General features: G+C 33.3%; 1 protein-coding gene across 1 annotated transcript in view; it reads right to left on the bottom strand.

The window, feature by feature from the left end:
• The window catches only part of LOC149069524 (glycogen debranching enzyme-like), a 43,032-nt gene that overhangs the window by 11,201 nt on the left and 8,827 nt on the right, over positions 1–23,004 (bottom strand). The window contains exons 3-20 of the mRNA XM_089249254.1: positions 22,257–22,470; positions 19,884–20,223; positions 18,809–19,027; positions 18,110–18,218; positions 16,006–16,135; positions 13,778–13,984; positions 13,091–13,415; positions 11,833–11,956; positions 10,281–10,444; positions 9,162–9,263; positions 8,158–8,307; positions 6,332–6,482; positions 5,687–5,915; positions 4,972–5,234; positions 3,851–3,984; positions 3,588–3,721; positions 699–877; positions 421–523 (exon numbers count right to left, since the gene is read on the bottom strand). Of these exons, the coding sequence (XP_089105380.1) occupies positions 421–523; positions 699–877; positions 3,588–3,721; positions 3,851–3,984; positions 4,972–5,234; positions 5,687–5,915; positions 6,332–6,482; positions 8,158–8,307; positions 9,162–9,263; positions 10,281–10,444; positions 11,833–11,956; positions 13,091–13,415; positions 13,778–13,984; positions 16,006–16,135; positions 18,110–18,218; positions 18,809–19,027; positions 19,884–20,223; positions 22,257–22,470 (3,277 nt within the window). The remainder of the gene's footprint in view (positions 1–420; positions 524–698; positions 878–3,587; positions 3,722–3,850; positions 3,985–4,971; positions 5,235–5,686; positions 5,916–6,331; positions 6,483–8,157; positions 8,308–9,161; positions 9,264–10,280; positions 10,445–11,832; positions 11,957–13,090; positions 13,416–13,777; positions 13,985–16,005; positions 16,136–18,109; positions 18,219–18,808; positions 19,028–19,883; positions 20,224–22,256; positions 22,471–23,004) is intronic.

Below are 23,004 nucleotides of genomic sequence, written 5' to 3' on the forward strand. Positions count from 1 at the left end.
CCTTAATAGAAATCACAGAAGTTTTTAACAGAATTTTCATGTATTTCTCTACATTGAAAATTATTTCTATGTAGCAAATTATCTATATAATGGATTTTTCAATGGAAAGAAGTGACTTGGTTATAAGCAGGTGACTAATTATTCTTTGATGGAAAATTCCCAATCACAAGCTTTTTGTCATTAATTATATTTTGCCCAAATTTTTATTTACAAATGTAATTAGTTTACAAGGAGTAGTTCTTCCCTAAAGGGACAAAGTAACTGTAGTAGTTTTCTGTTGCAGAAGGAATAAATAATTTCATTCTTAAAAAGCCATACTCCCCTTGCTGCACAAATTAATTGAAGATGAATGAATTTTGAATGAATTTAGGATGTTGATTATGGATTCAGACAATTTCAGATGAATTTAGGTAAAATTACCTTGCTTCTTGAGTTCTGCCGGTAATTAGAAGTAAGCCCTTGAGAGAAATGAATGTGTCCCGGCCCCAGTTTCTCATATATCCAGTACAAAAATGAGGAAGACCTAAAATAAATGAGCCCGAAAACGAATGTGAAACAGTATAATTATAATATCTGCCTGAAAAATTAAAGATTTTTCTTTGGCTGCCTAATGATTTTATCAGCAGTTTTTTTTCTTGGCAAGACATCAAAAATATTTAAATGTCTACAATGGAAAAAAAACATGCTAAAATCCAAACCTGCAGATAAAGTGGAACAGCACTGATATATTTTTCCATCGCTGGAATGAGTAGTTGGTGGAATCGGAGCAGCAAGAGATGGAGAAAGTTCTGGAAGTGGAGAACTCTTCACATAACCACAAAGTACCACAGAACCTAATGCCAATGCTTTAACGAAAGTGGAGCCCTCATTAACAAAGCTGAAAATATAAAATATAGTATTACGGTTAAAAAAAACTCAAATCAAGCTTGAAACATGAAATCATTCTTTGAGATAAAGTGTGCTTATATGAATATAATGTCACACCACAGTGTGTGAAATAAGGAAGGCAGGGTCGTGTCTCCAATGGTGTAGATGGGTAGCATGCTTGCCCAGAATGCAAGAGGAGCTGGGTTTAAGTCCTGGGTAAGACCAGATGACTTTTCTTCCCGAGTTCACCTTGACATAAAATCTGGAAAATGTTTCCTTGATGCATCATTACTATTAAGCTTTTTGTTTATGCAGTATTCAGGGCTCCTACTCAAAAAATTAGAAAGAATATCACGGGGTGAGGGTAACCCCTTAGACAACATAATCATACAAAGTACAAAAGTCTGGATAACCATAATCAACATAATCATAGCATAATAAAAATCCCTGAATTTTTTTTTTAATTTTACAATTAATTTATTTTTTTCATAGCATTATTTCAGTATCCTGTAAGATTGACTAAGCCAAAGCAAAATGACAAAAATGACTTCATAACAAAAAAAAATTTGGGCCAAAATAGGATATTAGCAACCACAGATAATTCTTTTCTGTCTCTCCTCACAATATATATTACATTAGTTTTTTGAAGTCTTCCACAGTCCAGTCTGTCAACTTTCTTTGACAATGCACATAGCAAATTATGAAGACATGTAAGTTTTTTAAAGAATGATGCTTTTTCGAGACCATTTCCAAAAACACAGTGCAAAAAGTGTAAATTATAAGGTCCTATATAAATAAGTCAAAGTGGGCCAGATGGTTTTACTGCATTGCCCATCACTTTTTAAAAGGATTTGTTGAAATTTTTTTGTGTCCAATGCCAGTGTAATCATTCCCGACAAATGGAGAACTTTCATTTCTAGCTCTTTGTTGAGCATTGCAAATATTGTTTTTGCCTCTGCATGCCCTAAAAATACAGAAGAAAATTAAATGCTACAAACAATGCAATCGACTATATATGTATTATGAAATGCTAATTGCAATCGACAACATTTGTATTATTTGGCATTATATCAATGATTCCCTCCTCAATTAAAATCAATTATATGAATTCTGTTGACAGGTTTTGGTAGGACAAGTAGGACAAAAACTAAAAAGTATGACAAAAGGAGGAAATTCTATCAAAAAATAGGAAAAGTAGGAGCCCTGAGTATTTCGAACATTGAAAAAGTCTCTTGGTGCATGTGCAGAGAGCTGGCAGCCCTACAACATGATACTGGCATAATGTGAAATTCAAGCATTTCAATCTTTACTTCAGAAAATGGAACACAGATGGCAGCACAAACATGAAACAAGCACAACTCTACAACATAAATACATTAGGGCCATACATACACTTAGAACACACATTCTGGCATGTGCCGATGCATTAGAAATTCCGTAGAGAAATGTATACGACATGCATGCACAGTTAAGTAACAGTAGTATTTCAAACATATAATACTATACCATGGATCCTGCTTATACATTTCTCTTGAAACCATACAATATAAGCATGAGATATATAAAGTGAGAAACTTCTCAAATGGGAAATGTTTCAATATGGAAAAAAATAAAAGAAATAGGGACTCACAAGAAGTAAAATAAAACTTGAAGAGGAAAATCTCTTGAGCGAGGACTCAAACCGGAGCCACTGTATAAACTTTTTGCTGGAGTAGTATTTATCAAAACAAATGTCTCAATCTTGATTACTTTCAGGGGGGAAAAATATTACTACTTCTACTACTTGACCATATATGCAATTCATAGACATTCCTCTGGAAAATTCCTAATGTAATGAATTGGTACATGTCGGAATGTGTGTTAACGTATTCATTTTATCAGAGTTGTACTTTCTTTCCAATTCAAATTTTTTGCTCAGAATAAATGCATTTTATGGTGGTACTAACCTCGCAAATTCAAAATCGATGCCAACATCACAACATCATAATTTGGTGACACCTGATGTTAATGCTACCTCTCTATATATATATAACGATAAAACCCCTCCACACACTATTTTATCTTGGCCAGCAGAGTATTCTTACATTGAGATTTCATTAATAATTTCATCTAATGCTTGAATTATAAAAAAAATCACAGATTTCGTATATCCTCTTTGGTAAGCCAGATATGTGAGATGGCTACCAATTACAGGCTGAAAATTGGTGTACCCTCAATACAGACAAGGGATAGAATCCCCTCCCTCCTTCAATATTTTTGGTTCCAGATTCAGAGCAAATGTGTGAACAAAGATGAAAATTTTACACTCACATTTTTTATTTAACTATTTTTAACAGATGTTAGTGTTGCTAATCAGAAATTCATATGTACAAAAAAAAAATAATTCAATACACACACACACTAACTTAAAATTCCACTTAAAATTCTGTGGAAGAGGGGAGGGGGGTGTTTGGTCAGAACATATCTTCAAAAAATTGCTTTTTGATCTATAAATAAGTCTTCCTAATTATAACTAGTTAGAAGTGCAGTAAATGCACAAATACATGCGTATGGCTAAACAACATGTGAACGTATGATATTTTCATTTGTATTTGTGTGTATGCATAATTTTTTATTTTTAAATGACAATGGAAATGCTTATATCTCAAAAATGTGATTTTGGAGTTGTTCTGACCAAACACCACAGAATTATGCTCACATATTTTGTAATGCTTACATACTCTGACATTTTTCTCCACACAAATGTCAATATCCTGCTGTAAGCTCCAGTAATAATACAATCAAAGTAGCATGGCACTAGATATCGAGGAATTTGACTCAAATTGTGAAACACAGTTTTAAACCACTGACCAAGCTAAGAAGAGAAAGTGAATGAAGAAAGAAAAAAATTTTAAAATATATGAAACAGAAAATAGGGGAAATTCTTTTTTAAAAATCATTAAAATAGTGAAAAAAAATAAAAAGGAACAAAAAAAATGATTACTTCATTGGTAGAAGGATGCACCATCAATCGATCAGCAATATATTGAGCCAACCAATCACCTTGGCGAAGATTTTTGCAGATTGGATGGCCAAGGTCATCACTCACGTGAACATTCATCAACTCTGTCATAATTCCTATTGCACAAAATTATAGTAAAATTGCATATAAACAGAGAAAGTAAATTTTTTTCATGCTAAAATATACATTATACTGAAGGATTTACAGCTGATGGTAGCAAAAAAGTGTCATTAAATTTTGAAAATATTAAATAATGGCAGTTTCTGAAATTTTTAGCATAATCTCTTATGATATCAGCTATTAATTGCATCTATACAGTGACTAAATTGGCATCATACTTCATTTATTCATTGAAACAAATGCAGTGAAGCTCTGATTCCAGAACCTTTTAGTTTTATGACCAATCCTATTTGATCTTAGGATTCTGATGACCCTAAAAATGCTCTTAAATTCTTCAAAAGTTAGAAAAACTAAAAATTTCTTCAATTTTTTTTTTAATTTTAAAAACAAATTTAGAAAATGTATTAACTAAGTACAAGTTGAAATTTTAATTTTTTAACTAAAAAAATAATATTCAACTCTAAAGTTACAAAAACACACTAAATTATAGTTTTAAAGATGTAGTGTCAAGAAAAATAAAATTCTACAAAACAAAAAAAGTTGTTGCACAAGTAAAGATAAAAAGGATATGGTTTGCCACAAGACTTAACCTCTTTACATACAGGGGCGAGATATTTATTTTTTTCCCCTTGCTACAGTTTGAGGAGTAATATGTCCCTTTACAAATGATATTTTTCCAAGTCTTGTTTGCAAATATTGTCTCACAATTTAACGATAATTCCTCTACAATGATATTTTTTCTTGGTATGCAAGGTGTCATTTAATTGAGATATAGGGAAAACGTGGCTGAGAGAGGAAGAAAGAATGGAAAACCTGCTCCAATTCCCCATCCCCCATATTTCTTACATGTTAACAGCAATACCAGTTTGAGATTTTTTGTTTGTACCTCAACTTTAGATCATCCGAATTTGTTGCCAAAAGCATGTACATAAAGAGGTTAAAGAAAGGAACATTAACACCTGCCTTATTAAGACATTGAATACCTTGAAGACCACAGTATACGAATGGCCCATGATGAGGAACATCATATGCACCACCTCCATGTCCATCATCTTTTTCTTCTTGATCACATCGAAATAACAACTTGTTAAAATCTGATAGATCTAACCTGGACAAAATAGTATCAAAATTTTGTTCTTCCAGTAATGGTATCTGACCACTGTCTATTTGCATAGGGTAACCAAAGTGAAGTACACATTCCCTGATTTTCTGAATAGCATTTCTTGCGGTGGCATCCAATGAAACTCTGAAAAAAAATTATTTAATGTTCTATGATTTTTCCATGATCAATGCAATAATTTGCTTCAATAAATAAATCAGGTTAAATAAATTTAAATTTTAGATTTTATTTTTAAATTCAAACTAAATTAAAATCTGTGTATAATGATACTGTAGGGACCTAGAAAAAATATTGTTACAAACAGGTGATCATTGAAGACAATTTGAGAATTTGGGATATTTCCTATTGAGTGGGAATTCCGCACAGATCGAAGAAAATATTGTTATAGGCAGGTTTATTGTTATAGACAATATCACGGTATATCATGTGTTGTGAGTTTAAGAAACAATGATCAAAATAGTCAACTATTTGTTTGTCCAGTTTGAAATTTTGATGACTAAACAAGAGTTTTATTTTTAGATCTAAAAAATTCATTTAATTCAAAAATTTCAAAACATACTGAAAATCTGATAATTCACCTAAAAACTATGACAGATCCTCGAGGAAACTGCACAAAATTTAACACGTGAGTTCCATCCGCACGAACATCAGTAACTTCTACAACATCACTTTCATCCAAACTTACATGCTCTCTGATTATGAGCTTGAAACATTCAAGACCATTGATGACGCTTTCGTGTTTGGAATGATGGTTTATTGATCCAACAGATTCAAGTCTTCCTTCCAAAATTATTTCATCGATGATACCTTAAACGGGAAAATACAATAGAGTACTGGAAAACATGAAAAAGGTTAATAAAATTACTAAAAAAGAACAGTTTTCAGGACTGCAGAATATTTTCAAATACAGTCAAATCCTGTTTTAACGAATACCGTTATAGCGAAATTCTTGTTTTAACAAACACTTTTCTAATCTTCCAGATAAGTTTACATAAGAACAATGCAAAAAGCTGGAATTCCTTTATAATGAAATCTCATTTTAACGAAGGGATTTCTCCAGCCTCTCAGAGTTCGTTATAACAGGATTCGACTGTATGTGGAGAAGTTTGCGGGATTTTTTTTAACTTAAACTATAAGAAAAACAAGTACTCTCAACAAAAATAAGCAGGAAGGTACAAGTTTGAAACCATAGCATGGTTGCCTCAATAAATATCTTAGACTACCTGGAATCTCCACAGGTGGGACATGTCCAGTTTCAGAAGGATTTTCTGGATCATGAAATGAGGTTCGTGCAACCATTATAACAGATTGATGAGTGAGGGGGCAATGTCGAGTAATAGCTATTGTATCAACATCTTTCTGGTCCACAAACACCTGCAACAGATTCAATCATAACAAAAACTCATATTAATACTCACATAATATACAAGTTCAGTAGGACTACAGATTGAAGAAAAAAATCCTTGGTAATAAAAATAATCATGAATTTTATCAACCTCATACATTAGATCCTACTTATAACGCTCAAACTTAGGTTTTCTCACTTATAGTATCTCATTTTCACATCCAAAAAAACTAACTAATACTCTCTCTCTCTCTCTCTCATCAAGAGAGATATTCAGTTCCCCCCCCCCCCTCATATTTTTTCATAATGGTTATTTGCAAATCATTATAAGTGGGATTCACTGTACATCAACTTTAATTTGTTTAAAAAAAATTTTTGTGCAACAAGAATCTCGTCACCCAAATCTAACTTTCTTATAAAATGATGAAGATCCCATAAATTTGTGTGTTGTGTGCGTGGACTTCATACACCAAACCATTAAAATGTGCATAAGCATCAATTAGCAAGGCACAATGCATTCTACGCACAGTATACGTAATATTGCTCACTATGCAGAACAAAAGTAGTTTTATTTAGATACATATAAAATACACAAAATTACAGTTTGATAATTGTTAACAGCTTCCACTTGTGTGAATTAAAATTTCTCACATGTTTCATGATCATTAGCTGAATAGCAAATTGGTAAGCTTGCAAGTATGAGCTTTTTTTATCAAATATTTTTCTTATTTGAAACTTTAATGTCAAGAAAAACATCAGATTACTATTGCACTGAACTTTTACTGTTTCACTTTATTTTATGCAATAGAAAATGTATTACACCTAAAACCCTAATATTGGTATTTTGAGAACTCTACTACATGTCCAAAAACAAATGTCTGAGACATGTGATTATAATAAAACAAACTAAAAAACATCTATAATAATATCAATACTTTCGCATTAAATTTTCTTTGTTAGTTCTTAGTTTATCAAAAAAAATCTGCATACATCATTGATTTCAATCACTAATAGTTGGTTATAAAATCACAGAAATTTGAAATTCATGTCTTGAAAACTGAAGAGGGTAATAACTACCACTTCCAAGGTTTAAAATAACAAATTTTTATTTCTTTAACACGTTTGTTTACTTATACAGGTGTTTCTTTTCACATGTCTAATTAGTCTACAAAATAATCCTGTAAAGTGAGTTGAATGATGGGAGAAAGGGTTTTCTTAAGAAGGGTTTAAAAAAGAAAATACTCAGCAACAAAGATTTTATTTAATGTACTGTTTTACAAACTGTAATATTTTACACTGGCTTTTCAAATTTACGTTGTAGTGAAATTGGGGATATTTGTATTGTATAATCATGTTTTATATTAATCAATAGCAGAATCTAATAAGTAATGTGGAAGAAGAAAATTGGAAATTTTGCCCTCCAAATGAATCAATCACAATCTAAATGAATCTAATGTTTGGTCCAAAACACATTACAAAAAAAAACTCAGTTTATGAAAATGCAAGAATGCAGTAAAAAAAATAATAATAATGAATAAAGCTGGGAAAAATCAGGAAAATATCTTCTACAAGGAAAACGCATTATAAGAAAGTTCAGATCTTATAATAAAAGTTCAGGAATATAAATGAAATATGAAAAAAAATCAGTAGTTCTCAAAATATTTTGGACAGCTAACTTAAAAGAAGAAAATGACAAAAATCTACCTGTGTGTAAGTGCCAGAACCAAGTTCACGATGCAAATTGTTCAGCGCATATTTACCAGATATGATTCCAGAGTTGCTGTTAACAAACTCTTCATTTGCCTCGCCATCTGTCCATGTAGAATAGAGACGATTCTCATCAACCACATGAATCTTTTAAAAAATACAAGCAAATCAAACCAACTAAAAAATGTTTGGGAAAAAAACGTAATCCACAACTAATGGCCTCAATTGATCGAAATCTACCTCATCTTACAGAAATGAATTTGATACAAAGGATGATCAATGAACAGATATTATATAACTGTCACAATGGAAATTTTAATTTGTAATGCTAAAAATTAATCACCTGTGCATAGAAACATTTTTTATAAATTTCAATATTCAAACAAATTGATGTATATAAACTGTATAATCAGTAAATATGAAAGATTTTGAAAAAAGTTTTATTTTTCATCATAACAATTTTTTTTTCTGCCTGGCTTCTAATATGTCTGGGATATCAGGAAATATGAAATTATTATATTAAGAAGCAAATTATTGCAAACTACATACAAACTATTCTGAAATATTTTAAGGCAATTGGTTACCCAGACCTGGAGCATTCCTTAAAAAAGCAGCACAATTATGTGTAATTTTGCTATCAATTAGCACATAGCTGGATCAAAACCAAAATGAAAGCAATGTGTCCTACAACGATCATGTCAAAAACATAACCACTTAGCCATATGTTGAACAATCAATAAAAAAATTTTACAACAGAGTGAAGAAAGAAGTTTCACTAACTCCTTATAAGTAATCAAATCATGAAACATTTTCTCCAGTTCTTGCTCTCAAAACTGCTGTCTCACTGATGCTGATTAAGAACCGCTGCTCCAACGCATGACAATTTATTTGCAGTGGTTTATTTTCCAAACCATTACAGCTAGCCAATATATTCAAAAAATGTATAGCTATGATTGATAACTAATGAAACAAAGTGGAAATTAAAAATTTAAAAAACTCACTTGATGTGGTACGAGTTCATCATAACCTCTAGTGCTACCAGTGGCACAACAAGCCATTGTAACAACAGCTGCTGTTGGAAACAGGTCATATACTGAACGAATCTGAAAAACAAAAAAATTTGTTTTCATAATTACAATCACACTTAACTCTGTATGGCTTCGCACATCTCGGTGAGGGAAGAGGTATCATTTCATTTCATCCCAATAAAGTCTGCTGCTGTACCAGACTGTCTACTTTTTTACCTTTAATAATTAAAGTATAATTCAGTATAAATAATTAAACTGAAAACTTTTAATGTAAAATAATTATTTTACACTAAAAATTTTCAATATCTTAAGTGACCTTTGAAAATTTCATCTATTTTTAAACTTTTTAAATGACCAATAAGAAATTTAGCTGATGTTCACAATTTTAACCTAATTAAAAGCATACAGTCAATGCTCGTTATAATGACCTCATGTTATAGCAACCATTCTATTACAACTACCATTAGGATAGATTCCACATGCTTTCATGTAAAAAATATCCTATACATTTACCTTTCTATATAATGACCTCCCAATATAACATCCATCATCGACAGAATGATGTGGGGTTAGCATATGCATTATAACAAGCCTCTACTGTATTAGCAAAATTGAATGTAGAAAATAGTCAAATGCAGAGAAAGTAGATTCTTGGTTTCTACTCTTCTATAAATAATTTGTATATTCTAAGAAATTTTAGCAGGAATGGCATGATTTAATAACTTTATATCAGACAAAAAATATCTTAATAGATCATAATTAATTTCATTTGGTTTAATATTGAACTGAATGAACATAGTCTCCCCAAAGCTGAATATGCCAAAATCAGCACCATACGTTGCAGAACAAACAGTGCTACTGTGTAGAGCAATCTGGAAGAATTTTAAGAAAAGTCTAATGAAGAAACACTATTATGGGAATTTTTAGTCAGAATATTTTCCAGTCAGCCGAAGGTTTGTGGCAGAACAATGCAAAAGATTCTGCTTTGGGGATATAGTCTTACAAAGTTTGGTGATTGACCACTTAGTATATAATAGAGAGTAAAACAAACTTTAAAGATGTTTCAGAGAAAATTTTGAATAAAGTGCTTACTTTCACAGGACACTGATTATCATGGGTTACATCCATAAAAATTGCATGTGCAATACTAGGAGTAAGAGGTCTTACAACTGGATGAAAGAATGCTCCTACAGGTGTCCCTCCATATCGATACACAAGACGACCTTCCTCATGAGCATCTGGAGCACTCATGGCCTCTGAAATATATATATATATATATATATATATATATAATTACAGTAAAAGTCTGTTATAATAACAGTTCATAGTCACAAGGAAAATTTGCATGTTATAAGACCTCCCATTATAAGGGAATTTCTAATTTTTGTCAGGTTATGAAATTGTATAAAATTGCTGTTTTACCTGCATTAAAATGGCTTTTAGATTATTTCCCTTTAATATTAATGAATGAACAGAAAAACTCTAATCATGAAATTGATTTTTGGTCTCACAGATGTTGATTCTTAGTTTTACATAGAATTTATTATAAAAGTGACCAGTTGACCAAGGTAACCAACTGAACAATTGAAATTCTCAATTATCATATCACTGCTTAATTTTATGGCTTCATGAACTTGTCAACATTTCACCACTAATCAAAGTTTTTTATCACAATTTTTTCAGTCTTCCCGGAAACAACTTAAAACTTTCATTCCCTGATCTCTTAGTCACTGGGAGAAAGTCAAATAAAATCCTCATGCATCCCATAAGTATAGTGAAGGAGCCCAGAAATAGGAAAAGGGGTTAAAAGTTAAAAAATTTGATTTTTCTGTGTACATTCTTTGTTAAAAGCTCTCACAATAATTTTTACGAGAAGCATATGCTATATATGATAAATCATGCTCAATTCTTAAAGGAGTGTGAGATATTGGCATGTTTGAGAATTTTTTTAACATAAGAAATTTTTATTAATTTTGAACTTGCTATAATTGAACATTTTTTGTATCTTTAACACACCAGCTATTTGACAATCACTTGCAAATGACTCATAGTGGGACTCTCATTATAAGCCGCATTCAATACAATGGACTGTAGACGTGTGAAATAGATCATTTTAATTGTACCACACAAGACACAAGAGAGAATCAAACCAAGGCCTATAATTTATAGCATATTTTGAACAATACTGTTCTAAAACAAATTTTTATTCAAAAATCTCGTTGGGACATAAACCACTCTGTTTGGGGTTTCTGGCAGTGTCTGCTACACCTATGTGTCAAAAATATGACAAAAATAGAGTGGGTATCAAACTTGTGACACCTTTGAACATCCTTCAGTAATGTAACAGACAGTGTTATCAAACCCCAGCTACTCCACTTCTTTATCAGAAATGGGGATTTTAAGAGAGTTTGTAGTCATAACATTAAGCACAAGTTTTGTTATCATAATTTATGGTTGAATTCTGCAAATAATGATACATATGATCTATTGTTGTGTTTTTAAATGATATGTAAAGTTCATGTGTCATTTCAAAACTTGATTCATTATAACATGTTTACACATAATATATATTTTACTCATTTTTTAACCATTTAAAATTATATAAAAATGTTGTTATACTTCATAAAATTTGTAAAATGGTTACCTCTTATAAGCGAGCAGATTCCCAAACGATTGACAAATATATTATCAACTGCTTCGCTTGATGTGAAGAGTTCAGCAATCACATAAATATCTGGTCTCACTTCACGAGCTTTGTCAATAAAATACTAAAAACACGTGTAAATAAAACAAAATTAATTTACACCAAAATAAATATCGCAATAAAGTTCATTTACAAGTCTAATTTGCTCACATCGGAACGGATTTTGGCTTTTAGGGTGCAAAAAACTGCAAGTCTCTTGTTCTTTCTTTTGTTTCAAACTGGAGTCTATCACCGTCTATGGGCGATTTACTACCTAGTGAGTTGTATGGGAAGTGTAACTGTGTGTATACCTAACAGTCTGAGTGTGTATTTAGTGTTGTGTTTGATTTTTCAGTGCTGCCATCTATATTGCAGAAGAGAATTGAGTGATTTGTTATGATTGAATTACATCTGTAGTGTTTGTAGGTCTGTTGCTCTCTGTGGCGAGACTTTTTAAAGGGGAAATCGGCTCATGTTCACACCTTGAAGTTGGGAACCACAGAAAACTAACTTCAGCCGACCCCCCCACTGTCTTGCGCTCAGCCAAAGTGCAAGTTTTGTGCAGAGCCAAATCATGTTAACATGAAGAATTACACTGAAGACATAATTCCAGTTATTTTGTTAAATTTGCAAAAAAATTGGCATCACCCATGTATGTACAGTCAAACCTCGTTAATGAGTCACTCTTGGGAGAGCAAAAATATGACTTAGTAAGCGGAGTGACTCGTTAAACGGAGTAAGCCATAGCTTGCCAATTCCTGCCTGAGGACAATTGGGACTTCCAAAAAGTGACCAGATAAGCGGAGTGACATGTTAACTGGATGACGCACTAACAAGGTTTGACTGTATTTAAAGAAACTAGCTTTTCCAATTTTAGATTATAATCTTAAGGAAAAACTGTCAAATGGGATACACAAATTAATACACAAGCTGCAGAACTACTCACTTGAATAAATGTTTAATAAAATATACAAATTATTTTGAAAGTGAATTTCAATGTATGTTTACATTCATTTTTTTTTTCAAAAGTAAAAATGGAAATAAATTCAAAATTCATATTACCATACATTTTTCAACTGCATATAATTATTATTTCATTTATGTTCATATCAGTGCAATAAATTAAAAGTAAATATAGATCTCATACGCGAATCTAAAATTGCTGACAAAAACAACTAATATGTGTGGGTTTTAAAAAATATTTCTGATTTAGTATTACCTCAGCAACATGAATAGGAGTACTATGACAGTTATCCAGTCTCAATCCATGGAAAATACTGGCCATCTGTTGTACATATTCGCTTATATGGTCCCATAAGAAAGGGCAATCACTGGGACTTTTCCCGTATCTCAGCTTCACACTGTCCCCCCAAGCGATAAGCTCTCGGCGGAGATAAACATTTGAATCTGGCTCAGCAAAGTTTTTCAGTGCATCACCACCCATTACCCAACCATTGTGAGCCATTATGTAACAACAGTCATCAGAGTACATCAACTTTTCATCTGACTTTAAATCTGTATCTGGTCCATAGTAATAGAAATATCTGGAAAGAAAAGAAAAACAAATGTGGATCAATTCAAGGAAAAACATTCATGTGGAAAGAAAAGTTTAATGAATAACACAGAACTTAAAACTTGATTATTTTGTCTAGGTAGTGATTTTAATCAAATTTGCTATGATTTGAGAAGTATAATTCATTTCTTGCATGAAAAAAAATCATTTTTTTTAACATACATATATTGTAGAATTTAGTTATTTTTTGTTTACACTCGAAAATTCAAGACTTTTATCACAGAATATCTTAGTAATATGATGTGTCTCTTCATTTTATAAGATGAAATATTAATATAATGCTATTTAATGCAAACCACACATAAAATACCAAATGAGAATAAAATGTATTACTGTTGAATTAGAGGTTGAGATTCAGATACAACATTGATTCGAGGTCCTTCTGAATTCACACGTTCATAATGAATCCCTCGAATTACATTCTCCATGGCAACATTCAGATGGTTCTCAGTTTCAACTTTAACAGACCGATTCATCTCTTCCAATTTCAGTCGAAATGAAATGCAGCATTTATCAACCTCTTGATCATCTGTTGAATTGCTGTAAAAAAATTATTGAATCATCAATTTGATAGAATCAAAATTCAGATTTGAAGTAAGTGAAAATCAGTTTAGAGCTGAACGTACTGCAGATGTCTCGTATCTCACTAGTGAAAATGTGTTACATGTCTCTATTAACCCCTTAATTGAGCAAAAAGTTACATCTTTTTCAGTCATAATAAAGGAAAAATTAGTTTAAAACATACAGTGAAACCTTGATATAACGATACTCTGCCGATCAGGATAAAATATTGTAGTAAGGGGTTTATCATTATATTGTGAGGTAACATCATCATCAGGCACTGTCAAATTTGTGCTGTTGTTGGCATCTCTCCTGGATTGGCATTGATAGTACCTTCATAAAATTCATTTATAAGTATTTATTTCCAGCAAAAAATTCTAATTTACTAACTAATGAATAAAATTAAGTTATTTACCGCATCCTGTAAAGTAGTTTACTTCATAAGGATTTTGTGCACCAACTTAATTAACACTTTCAGAGGGGAGAGAGTGCAAAATACTGATGTTATTACACTCAAAAGAACAAAAGCTGGTAAGCATTTTAAAAATATTGTACCGATTTCAAAATATCCTCAATACAACGTTGAGAGGGATTTATCATAGTAAAAGATATCTGCAATGGGAGCAGTTTAGCATCAGACTATAGGCAATTCCAAACAAGATTTGAAAAATATTGTAGCAGAGGAATTTACCAACATATAGAGCATCACTGTAGAGAGGTCTCATTTATTTAGGAATTGCTATCTCTCTGCAAATTACATTACAGAATTTTTTCTAAGTAAAATAATGTAATGGAAATAAAGAATATTTCATAAAAAGATGCAATTCGTAAATTGGAGGTTCATAAAATCAAGTTTGAACTGAACCAAGATGTTTTTTGTACACCATAGCACAAACATATTTAGGTCAATGATAATAAATCCACGTCCAGTATTCCTTGACCATTGATGAGGTTAATTTTAAGAATCTTACAAGTTTTGTGTCGAGCAACCAACCAATTGGAACAATTCATCATTGGGAGACGTTGTTTCATTTAGTAGTGGTCAAAAAAACTAGCAGAATGCTTGGTTTCATTCTTAAGAGGGTGTCTTTGCAATCTCCCCTTCCACTTTTCCTAGGCTGGGTCTTAGTGCATCCTAGACTGGAGTATGCCATAAGGTTTTGGAGACCATACTTGCAGAGGGACAAGGGAGATAGACGTGATTGAGGGGGTGCAGAGAAGAGCTGCACATGCTCTTGTTGGTACACAAGGTTTGAGCTATGAAGAGAGATTATATTTCTTAAATATGTTTACATTGGAAGAATGCGAGACATGATAAAAGTGTTTAAAATTTTCAGCAGGATGGATAGGATGGACTATAAAATACAAATATTACAAGGGGACCCCAGTATCAATTGGGAAGGGACAACCCTCAGGTTGTGGTGTCAAATAGAATTTTTCTCTAATAGGGTTGTGCGTAAATGGAATAGCTCAGCCGGGGGACGGGGGGTGAATTCTATCACAATTAATACGTTTGAAAAAAATACAATAAACATATTGGGGTAAATCAAGAAGTCATCCAGCTTAGATAGCACAACCATAAATATTTTTATGGGCGGCATATTATACATATATATTTCATACCATAATGTTAGTGGCAACCAAGGAAATAATGTCCTATACTGGTTTTTATCCTGTATATATAGTTTTATAATTACACTTTTAATCGCATTGCTGTGGTTTAGAAACATTTGACATCCATAAATATGGGAATATTTTTTTTCGGCCACCTCGTTGGGCATTTTGCCTGTTGCGGTCACGTATTTGTATTTAATATCCTCAGCTGTGAACTGAACTTGTTTGTTTGTACATCTTTTAGTTTATTTTGACAACAACACTTATTTTGGTGAAAGGTGTGAAAACGTGAAAAACCCTGAAACATGTCAGATGTTGCTCATTTTTGCAACCATTAGCCTAAAATAAAATTACGCATGAATTTTTCATCCACCAATCTTACCTACCAGCTATTTGCATACAAGTGTAATGCTGAATCCAAATTAACATAGTTTTTCAGTCTCCTGTAAAGAGGATCTTGGATGATTTTCAAATCTTCTGCTGCTCGTGTAGAAGAGCATGGAGACTTTTTTCCATCTAGGAAATGAAAAATTAAAATTATTTTTTTTAATATAAATATTTAAATCAGAATTTCGCAAGATTTATTCGGGGAACTAAAATCTCCTTTGATCATTTTTGTCCGACTATAATCATTTGATGCAAACAAGGGTTAAATAAACTGGGACCTATATAACTTTTCTTCCATGCCTCTCATTAAAAAGTGTGCTGACTGCTCTGTGTTAGGACCTTTTTTTTTGGGGGGGGGGGTAGCTTAAATGGTTATCAAGCCATCTATTTTCCTCAAATGAAAATATTACTGTTGATAAAGGAAGGATTCATTTCTTTTAATAAGAAAACTTTCATACAGTACACAACAAAGTTTCCTAACACAGTTTAGAGATTTTGCTATTGTTTGAAACCTGAAAAATATTACTCACTAAGAAAATTTACTGTAATTTTCTGCCCATATATCATCAATTATGCAAATATTACACCATTTCAAGAAAAAAATATGGCATGAATAATTTTTTTTTGTTTCAGCATTATTCCACAATCTAATATATAATCTGATATCAATATATAAATCTAAGCAAGGTAAAACCTATATAAGCAGAGAGAAAAAATAATTATATTTTTGTTCAACCTGATCACTGGTTGTCATATGCACATCATATAGAAGTTAACTTCCATCTAATAAGTGCATATGTACATATTAGATAGTGCATATAAATTCCACTAACAAGTATGGTTCAAAATAATCAGTGAATATAAACTGAAGAGCCAAAAAAACTGGTACGGGCATGCGTATGCAAATAAAGAGATATGGAACCAATCAGAGTACGATGCTGCGGTCAGCAACGCCTATATAATAACACAAGTTATAACACAACAAGTGTCTGGCATAGTTGTTAGATCGGTTACTGCTGCTACAATGGCAGGTTATCGAGATTTAAGTGAGTTTGAACGTGGTGTTATAGTCGGCGCACGAGAGATGGGACATAGCATCTCCGAAGTAGCGATGAAATTTGGATTTTCACGTACGACCATTTCATGAGTGTACCGTGAATATCGGGAATCCGGTAAAAAATTAAATCTATGACATCGCTGCAGCCGGAAAAAGATCATGCAAGAACAGGACCAACGACGACTGACGAGAATCATTAAACGTGACAGACGTGCAACCCTTCCGCAAATTGCTGCAGATTTCAATGCTGAGCCATCAACAAGTGTCAGCGTGCGAACCATTCAACGAAACATCATCGATATGGGCTTTCGGAACCGAAGGCCCACTCGTGTACCCTTGATGACTGCACGACACAAAGCTTTATGCCTCGCCTGGGCCAGACAACACCGACATTGGACTGTTGAGGACTGGAAACATGTTGCCTGGTCTGACGAGTCTCGGTTCCAATTGCTTCGAGCTGATGGACGTGGACGGGTATAGAGACAACCTCATGAATCCATGGACCCTACATGTCAACAGGGGACTGTTCAAGCTGGTGGAGGCTCTGTGATGGTATGGGGCATGTGCAGTTGGCGTGATATGGGATCCCTGATACGTCTAGATACGACTCTGACAGGTACATAAGCATCCTGTCTGATCACCTGCACCCATTCATGTCCATTGTGCATTCCGACGGACTTGGACAATTTCAGCAGGACAATGCGACACCCCACACGTCCAGAATTGCTACAAAGTAGCTCCAGGAACACTCTTCTGACTTTAGACACTTCTGCTGGCCACCTAAATCCCCAGATATGAACATTATTGAACATATCTGGGATGCCTTGCAACGTGCGGTTCAGAAGAGATCTCCACCCCCTCTTACTCCTACAGATTTATGGACAGCCCTGCAGGATTCATGGTGTCAATTACCTCCAGCACTACTTCAGACATTAGTCGAGTCCATGCCACGTCGTGTTGCGGCACTTCTCGCGGGTGCGCTACACGATATTAGGCAGGTGTACCAGTTTTTTTGGCTCTTCAGTGTATATATAAGTAGTTATTACCTTTAAGTTCTCTGCGAAACTGTTCAACTAGCTCATCAATATCCACCATGAAAAATTCACACATCTTTATCTGGCATAGAAAGATACCATACAATGCGCTTCTTATAGCCTGCATGAAGAGAAATGAAAATTTTCAATTGTCACATACAAACCAGAACTTATAATTCATGTACAATATATTCAAATGATCAAATTGTTACTTGTGTTTTCAAACTTCATAATTTTTTTAAGGAAATATATATATAAAATAACTAATATTCCAGATTCAATTGGTATCTATGAAGATTCTCAAATGTAAAACTTGAGTACTTTATTACTGAACACAGGAATTTTTTAATTTGTTTTTCTTACTTACAATTAATTGATTCATATAAAAATCCAGGGATTTATCAATTAAGTTCTGAAATCATTTTCACATTATATATTCTAATATCTATCAAGCACTTCTTGTAATTAATGAATTTCTGACTTGAATATAAAACCATGTCATTAAACGAAACATTAAAAGAAATGTTATAATCATTTGTATAAAACTTATCGCAGTAACACACATCAGCATTACTACTAATTATATTCTTTTCTAAGACTGTGTATCAGTTTCCTATGTTGAAGGGCACACTGTCATGTTCATTGAATAAAAATATGTGAATAAATCTAATTAGAAAAGCCAAAATCAAACAATTTCATACTCAGCCTCACCACCAAGTGCTTGTCCTCACAAACTGCAGCAGGTATTCCACTAATACTCCATTTCCCCTCAGCGACCTCAACTCCGAAATGATGTAAAGCTCGATCCAGTAAATAAGCTGGTCTTAAATGTGGAGAGTTCACCAAATTATAAGAACATTCTGGATGTGCATGTATCCATTCACTTTCGTTTGCAGTGTGGTTAAGAACTACATCAGTAATTGTGAGAACCTGTAATACACAACGACTTTTGTCAAATAATATCAGTCAAAAGTAACATATTTGTTAATACAGTCAAACTGGATTAATACAAAGCTCAAAGGGACAGGAAGAAATGTTTTGAATTATCCAATTCATCAATACGATACCTATACTTTCATTAGAAAATCAAAAACTTAATAATTTAAAAACGGTAGTGAATACTATGAATGTACTATGCCAGTTTTCTCATTATTGCAACTAGTGCTTGTATAAAATATTAACATAAATGATCACAAAAACTTCATATACTCTCGCCTATCCGGCCTAGTTGAAAATAAATGCATAATGATTCTGTGATTCCAAGCTGGGCAAAAACTGGTTTTGAGATGTGGCTACACAAACTCGACCATTAAAATCTCTCATGCTGTGCTAGCCACAACTCAAAATCGAACCATTTTCTGCATGGGTTAGAGCGTAAGTGGGAGGGACATTACATCTCCCCAGAAAAGGGCTAAAAGGAGGGAGAAGCAATCATCTTCAATGTTGTTATAACAGTGACTGTACATCAATTTACCGAATTTTTTACTCGGAGAATCTGGGAGAAAAGTTTGTCAGAGCATGGCAAATGGCCAAAATGGTCAAAACACTGTCGGGCAACAAAGGTTTGTGGGTCTCAACAATGATTTTTCATACATTTAACTTTGGTCACCATGGTTCTCAAACAATGTATTTCAGACCAGGTTTATCATCACTTTATAATGGTTTCTCACTTCTTCAATGAAGAAAACCCAGGCAGCACCGGGTGTTATAGCTAGTTATATATATAGTGAATATATATAAGTTACTTGTAGAAATACTCAGAATAAAAGTAAAAAAAAAGACTTACATTCCAATCTCTCCTCATCTTTTCAACAAGAGCTGTAACCTCCTCCATTCTGCAAGTTCTGAAAGCAGTGTTGAACATTGGATTCAAAACCAGCTGGTTCTTCAGAGCATATGAGGAGAGAGAACCTCCAAGCTCTTGTATGGGTGTAATGTGAATCATGTTGTATCCAGTTTCCACAGCTACACGCAATCTCTGCTCCCATTGAGGTAATGGTCCCAAGCACTTTGCCAAGTAAGTTTGGCAGAGTATGCAGTCGAGCTCCAGAACGTCATCCTTCGGTCCATATGTTAGGGTTGGCTCAACTAAGATGAATCCACAACCGATCGGCTCCTTGGGATGGCTAAGTGAAAGAGAATACATGAATGAATGTTTGAACTAAGAAATTTTTTCACACCTTGAAATTTGAATTGGCTTTCAGTAATTTTGAAATAACCAAATTTCCTTCTAGAAATAGCAAACATGATTGTTTGCACATTCACCCACTTAATATATTGCCACGCTATATTGCTTTCTGCTTCTATTTTTATTAATATTACTATCTCACTCTAATACTATTTTCAAATATACTTTTTCATATATACAGTGAAAATTTTATCTAACCGATAACAATAATCTCCCATATAATGATATTAATTTCTAAATCATATTAATTTCAACCCAATGCACTGTGTTAAATGATCTATAACAATAAATACATAAAACGTTTAATTCCTAGAAAAGAAAGATTTACAATACAGTAAAACCTAACAACAACCACTAACAGGACCAAGCGAATGTGGCCATTGTTGGGAGGTTACCATTATTAACCCTCTGGCTGCTCATCCCGCGATTTCCACGGGCAACTCAAATGTAGCAAAATCTGCTCCCACGATTTCCGCGGGCATGTGTTTTTCTTCCTTTATTGAGAAGCGCATCCCGTTTTTTCCCTGTTTAACCACTGAAATAAATTATATACAGTATTAGACCTTTCATTTACGTTTTGGCCAACAGATGTCGTTAGTTGTCCACTAAATTGCGGCATTTGAAGGCACGTGGTATTACCGCTCAAACTTCACTTTTTGAGTGAAAAAAATTACACAATTTTTGAAGCAATTTCGGTCCACAAATTGAGCAGTCAGAGGGTTAAGAGGTTCATTATTTCTGAAGCATGTGTAAAAATTTTTAGTTGCTTGCAAAATTATAACAACCCATGCTATAATTGATTAGAATAAGCTATTTTGTACCGCATAACAGTTACTTTACATTGAAGATGCATGAATTTTTCATGAAGAACTTTATTTGTGATTTTCTGTTGCTAATTTCATTCAAAAATTTCATGAAAAAAAATTGTAGCTGCTCTGTAATCCTTGTATCCTGGGACATGCATTCTCAAGATCAGCTTATCCTCCAATGCAATCAGCTGTTTTGCTTCTATTTAGGGCAGTAATTTCAATTACTTCTTACCCAGGTGCCCTTGGTCAAACAGCATGGAAACAATGACTCTCCGGTCTATGACATAGCCTCAGTTGCCCTAATTTCTGCTTCGTTATTTCTAAAACACATCTAGCACACCCATTAGCATCTACTTGAGTAACTCCTGTGGTCTGAAAAGCAACTGATGTAAGAAAGAATCCATAATTATTTTTACGTTTGAAGGATTCAATGAAGGGGGGAAAACTCAAAGCAAATTTTGAGGGTTATTTTTCTTAGTGATAAAATTTTTATTTCATTTTAATTTTCAAAAGTGGCTATTATCCAGAAACCGTTGTTCGGAGGTTAACCTTAATGTTAATCCAATAGGATGCGCTTTGTTCCAAGAAAATGTGGCCTTGCTGCAACATTGGGGAGAGCTATAATGGGGTTCGACTATAATCATCCACATTACATCGTTCATATGACCTCAGGTCCATGTCAGGAATGACATTTCTCTGTATGGTATTCAGCTAGCAGAATGATAGCACAATTGTTCAAGTCAGGCAATAAAGTAGGAAAAAAAAAAACCCCATTATGTTGGTGTGCACATCAGGATTTTTTTTTCTGAGTTTGGAATAGAAATACATATTTTCAAAATTGATGGGTAAAATAAAAAAATCAAGATTTATAAATAATGTATAGATCTAAGTAGAAAAAATCTGCCTCCACATATCCTAAAAATATCATAATTGAAGAATAAAATTTTCACATGCGGACTATACAGTGATATTTCTAAGGAAAAATTCACACCTACACTACAGATTATGCACCACCACAGACTATTTGCACAGGCATATTAAAGTAATTCATGAAAATTCGAATTAACCAAGTTTTCCACTGTACTTTATTAAACAATCTAAAAAAAGTGAGGAAATGAAATTATGGAACATACAATAATACGATTATAGTCTCAAACAGTACCTGTCAAGCTCAAAAAAATAATGAAAACTGCCAGCGGTTTCATAAGTGATCTGGCAATACAGCGCTGTATCATCGTTGCTGTTGGTGCCCTCAGATTCCCATACCAGCTGCCTGTAAGAGGACCGAACAAATGATCCATGGGCTGGATAATTTGTGAAGAAGGAAACCTGCTGTCCAAAGAGAGATGTTCCAAGCTTGAATCGTACAGTGCAACCTATATTATTGAACAAAAACCAAAACAACATTTAATTTGTTATATGACAATGCTTACCTGAAAAATCTCTTCTATTCTAAAATCTTAAATTATAAGTTTTTTTTCAAAACAGCATACATGACAAAAAAAATGTGGGGGAATCAATAGTGTGTATGTGTGTAGAGGATGGTTATCCTTTACACACACATACTTGTAAAGTTTGAAGTGCTGCAGGATGGCCACTGGTCTTAAGGTGAATAAGAATTAACTCAAAACTGCACAGATGTGATGATACAAAGAAAATATTAAGGCATCAGGATCCACACAAGTCACAGTAAAACAGTGGTTCTCAAAGGAAATAAACCTTTTTTGGATATTATGCAGAGGTAATCGTAGAAAGGAAAATCATCTGGTCTCAGCCAGGAATTGAACTCAGTCCTCTTGTAAACCGGGTAAGTACGCTACTATATACACCACTGGAGACTCAACCCTGCCTTCATTTCATGCACTGCTGTATGCTGCGCTGAAATGTTTGTGTACATGCATGCAGCTTCA

This window comes from Pholcus phalangioides, unplaced genomic scaffold (assembly GCF_987345545.1).
Source record: "Pholcus phalangioides strain wild (caught in Gottingen) unplaced genomic scaffold, Ppha-v1.0 ptg000022l_1, whole genome shotgun sequence".
In the NCBI taxonomy this organism is placed as follows: domain Eukaryota; kingdom Metazoa; phylum Arthropoda; class Arachnida; order Araneae; family Pholcidae; genus Pholcus; species Pholcus phalangioides.